We start from the raw sequence: 6623 nt of genomic DNA on the forward strand, positions 1-6623 counted from the left end.
GCCTGGCTAATTTTTGTATTTTTAGTAGAGACGGAGTTTCACCATGTTGGCCAGGCTGGTCTCCTAACCTCAGGTGATCCTCCTGCGTTGGCCTCCCAAAGTGCTGGGATTACAGGCCTGAGCCACCACACCCGGCCTGGAAGTTTCTGAAAGGTAGGTCTCCTATTGTGTTTATCTTTAAATAGACCACAGAAAACTATCCTAGGGTCACTTCTCTTAAACACCAACACCCAGTGGTGGCATCTCCTTCAACAGGCTCAATCAATTATTCCCTTTGCCTGTGTTTTAGTAATAGTTTGTCTAGAAAGAGTCATTATTTTTTACATCCCGCACATCTATTTTCCAAGTCCTATTTGCTCCTGCCTTATGTAGGTGTAAATGATAAATGTAAAATCTACTTTACCATTGCCCAGGGTATCTCTACCCTTGATTGGACTGTCTCATACGTGGTACACCCAGAACTACTCTACCTCATGCACTAGTCGCCATACAGTAATAAAAATGAAAATTTTCATCATGTAACTTCCATGCTTTATTCATTTATTTATTTATTTATTTATTTTTATTTTTTGAGACAGGGTCTCACTGTGTCATCCAGGCTGGAGTGGAGTGCTGTGATCATATAGCTCACTGCAGCCTTGACCTCCAGGGCTCTGGTGATCCTACCACCTCAGCCTCCCAGGTAACTGGGACTACAGGTGTGCGCCACCATGCCTAGCTAATTTTTTATATTTTTACTAGAGATGGGGTTTTGCCATGTTGCCCAGGCTGGTCTCAAACTCCTGGGCTCAAGCAGTCTGTCCACCTCGGCCTCCCAAAGTGCTGGGATTACAGTGTCAGCCACCGTGCCCAGCCCCTGCATTAAAATTGTTCAATGACTTGACACTGCTGGTATTACAAAATTTAAAATCCAGAGCTGGGATTGTGCTACCTCCAGCCTGGGCAGCAAAGCAAGATCCTGTCTCTAAAAAAAAAAAAAAAAATTAAATCCTCACATTCCCTACAAGACTGCACTATCAGTACCCCACCTGTCTCCAATTTCATATGCTAACCCTCTCTACTCATACGTATATTCCAGGTTTTCAGTATATGCTTTATTTCCTGCTGCAGAACCTGAGTTGTTCCTTACCTATTCTTTGTGTAATTGACCTTCCATTCAGCTTAAAGAGGCTTAGCCAGCCCTGCTCATAGGACTCTACACTTTGCCTTTCTAACAGTTTGGTCTTTGGGCCTTCTCCACTAGCCCCATGAAGGCAAAGACCTTGTCAATCTCGTTGACTACTGTATCCTTAGCGCTTAGCACAATGCCTGGCACAAACAGTAGGTAACCGAGTTTGAATGAATGAACATACTATCAACTGGTTTCTTTCTATACCCTCTTTCCAAGGGAAAACATTCAGGAATTTGTATTAAACTAATCAGTATGAGTAGCTGTCTTCCCTACTGTCCTTTACCTAAAGTGTTTAAAATAATAAGATATTTGGATTTACAAAAGTGTTTGAAACTAAAAACCTCGGTGGAAGGACTAAATAATTTATTTTTAAGACAATTTGAACTTCCATTTTGTTAAATTGTTCTTAATGATTACTTATTAATAACTTCTTCTTTGAGTTTCTCTGCAAGCAGTCTCCTCTTTAGTAATGTTTGCTTCTCCTCTGCTGTCATTTCTGGTTTCTCTGTCATTTCCTGAAAAAAAGAAAAAATTGTCTACAGTATGAAATAGGATCATTTGTCTAAAATTCCCAACATACTGCCTCAAATGAACGAAAATCAGGGGCACTTTCTTGTGGGGTGGAGGGAGAGACAGAAATAGACTAGGTTTCCTAAATCTCTTTTTCATAAAGTCTCTTCTTGGAGAAGCCCTTTTGGAAGTGGGGGCTGGGGTTACTGATGCTGCTCTATGATAAAACATTTCAGAATGCTCAGGTGAAACAGACCACTGACCCTGACATACTCAAAGAAGAGCAAGTAAAGAAACAGCATAAGAAAAAAATGTATAATGACACCGCTCTTATTTTCTGCCTCAAAAAATCCTTATCACAACAATTTCACTTCCTAGAAAAGACTTAGCAGCTACTGCACTAGGAGGTGGTTAATAGGAATGGGTCTGCAAGCAAAATTTACTAGAGGCTTTCTTGCACATATTCTGATTTTGAGAGTTCCACTACCGATTTGTAAATCTTGACATATTAAGGCTAGCCATACCTCTACCTCCCCAATGGGTTTTCCTTTCTGCTCCGTATTTTGTATCTGCTTAGTTCTCATATCCTTTCTCATGGACATCAACTTATCTCTCTTCTGCTTGAGATAGTGTTCTCGTTGCTGAAGTTCTTCTGTTCCAAGTACTGATAAATTCTGGGTCAAGTAAGAAAAGGAGCTATCTAAATTCAAGTCCATTTATTAAGTAGCACAGATGCCCACTGACTGATTCAATTCGAAGTTTGATTTCCTTGCCATTTTGCTTATAGTTATTAAAAGTGATGTCTTTTACTTACTGCTATTGGTCCTTCAATGCTCGCATGCTCTAAGCCAGGAATCTTCAGGCCTTTTTGTGGCAGGGAGGAAGTTTCAGACCTTTCCACTTTTCTTCCCAAAGGTTCTATTGACTGATTAGCAAAAGGCACTTTAACTTCTGGCAATAAGTAGACAATAAGACCAATTAGAATATTATGAGAAATATTAAGTATTAGGCTAGGCTTACCAAAATGAGCTAATGTTAATAATACTTGTTTTTCCTCATTTTCAGTCAACATATATTCAATGCCTATATTGTGCCAGCCACTGGGTAAGAACAGTAAACATCATATCTCTACCCTTAAGGAGCTTGGAACTAGTTTCTTACCTACATCTCAACAAGTACCACGCTCCTGCTGTTTGTACAGTACTATAGCTACAAAAAGGTAAAATTCTTGTCTAAAGATTAGAACGACACTATAATACAAGATTGCCACATAAGCCAAATAAACAGTATACTAATTCCTTACTACAATGTAATTGGTTTCCAAACTTTTGCTTGCATGTAAAAAGTCACCCTACATTTTCAGAACAATTAATGTAAAACTATAACTTTTTGTATTGCAAGAGTGTGTGCCAGTAATGTCAATAATCTTTGTTTATAATTATGTTTTGAAGATAACTATAAACCCGCCAGTGCATTATGAAAATGTAAAGTTTTCTAAAGCAAGCAGAACTTGGAAGCACATATAAACATGAGCACTAAATACTTTCCAGCCATTTGGTGACTGTGCCAACCAAGAGAGAGGTTAACATTCTAATTGCTCCTCTGAGCCATTTATTATTATAAGGTGATTGTTTTTAAAAAGATAAAACATTTTCAGTGTAAATACATAGGCTATGAAAGAAAGCACAGTGAGACAAGCAAAGACATTAAAATGATGCTAAGATTTAAAAGCATGATGGGAAAACATGGCACACATGTCTCTAAATGATTAAAATTTTTGCCACAGCTGGTTGATCCTGCCAGTTTAAAAAAAACAAAAACAAAAAAAGAAACCTTGCCAGCATACATACTAAAACAGAAAACAGAATTTTGTCTGTTCAAGAAACTTGACAGCAGACCACTGCTCTAGCAGTGACCAGACTGACTACAGTGCCAGAGACGTTGGAGGAAGAAAAGCTCTCCAGGCCCTTGGACAATAGGGGAAATCTCCATGGAAGAGACAAGCTGGAACCAGCACTCCAAGCCAACCTAGACAGGGAGCTACATAACTAACAGAAATAAAGATAGAGGTAAAATACTGCTGTTGTTACTGGTAGCGATGTTAGCAGAGGTAGGCTTAGCCCTCAATGGACTCACAGAACTGGAGAAGGGACAGTTCAAATAATTCCTGAGGAGGGGGGAACCTATACATATAAGCATATATATTCCACTCATGTTCTTTCTCTGGACAGTTCTTGCCTTGGGTTTGTTAATTATGAACAGACATATATTCTCAGACCTAGAAAGGAAAGTACTTGAAGCCAAAATACTTAGCTTCTCTAATTTCTAGGAAGGGAAGATCAGAGAGCCAGAAAACCTAAAGAAAGATCATCTCATGTCTGGCAACTCTGCATCAATCTGAGAAAAGATACTATCGATTGCTAGCAGGAATGAGGGAAAGACAGGCAAAAGGACAAAACAGGAGCTCAAACAACTTCATGATTCTTCCAACCTCAGGTTTTCATACTGGGTTTCCATCACTTTGTATGAAGTGATTCTCTGAAATATCAGATATGCCCATTTAAAAAAATAATTTTAAAAACAAATCATTACTTTTGAAATTATCTACCATTTATGCTGTGCCATTAATGTGTATAACTGAATCATATGTGGTTTGAGATCAAGTTTTCTATAGCTTCACTTAGATAAGAAAGCAGACAAAGCAAATTTATTCAAATTATGTTAGACACGATTTAAATAGTATATGTACTTAGGTGTATATAAAACAAAGTTAATTTGGGTCAGCAAACTAGAGCATAGACAAACCTAAAGCAGGGGCTTTCATGGATATAATTAAAATGAGGCTATTTCTACTTACAATCTGTAGCATATATATAAAAAAGAAATAAATGGTTTGACTTGGTGCAAAGAAAGAAGCAAAGTAACTTCACAAATCTGCTTCTGGTTCAATATACTCTTATTGTTTTGTCAAATAAGAATCTACCTCCTTAAAATTAATGGTGCTTTCAGTAAACTAGGAATAGAGGGGAACTTCCTCAACTGCATAAAGAGTATCTACAAAAAACTCTAAAACCTAACACAAAACTTAACGGTGACAAATTAGAAGGTTTCTCACTAAGATCAGAAACAAAGCAAAAATGTCCCCTCTCACCGTTCTGATTCAACATCATACTAGAAGTCCTACGTAATCCAGTAGGACAAGAAAAAGAAATAAAATGTACACTGGGAAGGAATAAATAAAGATGTCTTTATTTGCACAATACATGATCATCTATGTAGAAAATGCAAACGAACTGACAGAAAAACTGAAATGAATAATTATATAGCAAGGTTACAGGATACAAATTAATAAACAAAAGTTTATCACTTTCCTTTATACCAGTAATGAATAAATGGAATTTAAAATTAAAAATACCATTTACATTAGCACAGCACCCCTAAAAATGAAATACTTAGATATAAAATATAACAAAATATGCACAAGATCTATATGAGGAAAACTAGAAAATTCTAATGAAAGAAATCAAAGAACCAAATAGAGAGATATTCCATGTTTTAATTTAATTTAATTTTATTTTGAGATGAAGTTTTGCTCTTGTTGCCCAGGCTGGAGTGCAATGGCAGGATCTTGACTCACTGCAACCTCTTCCTCCTGGGTTCAAGTGATTCTCCTGCCTCAGCCTCCCGAGTAGCTGGGATTATAGGAACCTGCCAACATGCCCAGCTAATTTTTTTTATTTTTTGTAGAGATGGAGTTTCACCATGTCGGTCAGGCTGGTCTTGAACTCCTGACCTCAAGTGATCCACCACCTCAGCCTCCCAAACTGCTGGGATTACAGGTGTGAGCCACTGCTCCTGGCTTTTTTTTTTTTTTTTTTGAGACAGGGTCTCACTCTGTTACCTAGGCTGGAGTGCAATGATGCAATCTCGACTCACTGCAATATCCACCTCCTGGGCTCAAGCAATTCTCCTGCCTCAGCCTCCCTGGAAGCTGGGACTACAGGCATGCACCACCATGCCTGGCTAATTTTTGTATTTTTTTTGTAGAGTCAGGGTTTCACCAAATTGCCCAGGCTGATTTTGAACTCCTGAGCTCAAACAGTCTTCCCGCCTTGGCCTCCCAAAATGCTAGGATTACAGGCATAAGCCACCATGCCTGGCCTATTCCATGTTTATGGACAGGAAAACTCAATGTCAAGATGTCAGTTTTTCCCAACATGATCTACAGATTCAATATAATATCAATCAAAATTTCAGCAAGTTATTTTGTGGATATTGACAAACAGATTCTAACATTTATATGGAGAAGCAAAAGACCCAGAATAGCCAACACAATATTGAAGAACAAAATTGGAGGGCTGACACTACCCAACTTGAAGACTTCAAACTATAGTAATCAAGACAGTGTGGTATTTGCAAAAGAATGGAGAAATAGATCAATGGAACATAACAGAGAGCCCAGAAATAAACTCACATAAAGATAATCAATTATCTTTGACAAAGGAGCAAAGGCAATACAATGAGGAAAGGAAACTGGACATCTGAAAGAAAAAATACGAACCTAGACACAAACTTTACACCCTTCACAAAAAATAATTCAAAATAGATTACAGACCTAAATGTAAAATGTAAAACTGTAAAAATCCTAGAAGATAACATAGGAGAAAATTTAGGTGACCTTAGGCATGATGATGACTTTTTTGATACAACACCAAAGGCACACCCTATGAAAGACATAATTAATAAGCTGAACTTCATTAAAATTTCTGCTATATAAAAGACAGTATCAAGAGGATGAGAAGACAAGCCACAGACTGGAAGAAAATATTTTCAGAAGACAAAATCTGATAAAGGACTGTTATTCAAGATATACAAGCACTTAAAATTCAACAAGAAGAAAATGAACCCAATTAACAATAAGAAAACAAACAACCCGGCCGGG

The 6623-nt window shown here is 37.7% G+C and overlaps 1 protein-coding gene across 2 annotated transcripts in view; it reads right to left on the reverse strand.

The window, feature by feature from the left end:
- Positions 1-1512: 1512 nt before the first annotated feature.
- Positions 1513-6623, reverse strand: part of CFAP36 (cilia and flagella associated protein 36) — a 44778-nt gene continuing 39667 nt past the window's right edge. For both annotated transcript variants that reach the window (XM_011957445.1, XM_011957444.1), the window contains 3 exons: positions 2496-2632; positions 2206-2355; positions 1513-1686 (listed from right to left, as the gene is read on the reverse strand). In XM_011957445.1, coding sequence (XP_011812835.1) covers positions 1585-1686; positions 2206-2355; positions 2496-2632 — 389 coding nt within the window. In that variant the 3' untranslated portion in view covers positions 1513-1584. The remainder of the gene's footprint in view (positions 1687-2205; positions 2356-2495; positions 2633-6623) is intronic.

This window comes from Colobus angolensis, unplaced genomic scaffold (assembly GCF_000951035.1).
Source record: "Colobus angolensis palliatus isolate OR3802 unplaced genomic scaffold, Cang.pa_1.0 Scaffold442, whole genome shotgun sequence".
NCBI classification, from domain to species: Eukaryota; Metazoa; Chordata; class Mammalia; order Primates; family Cercopithecidae; genus Colobus; species Colobus angolensis.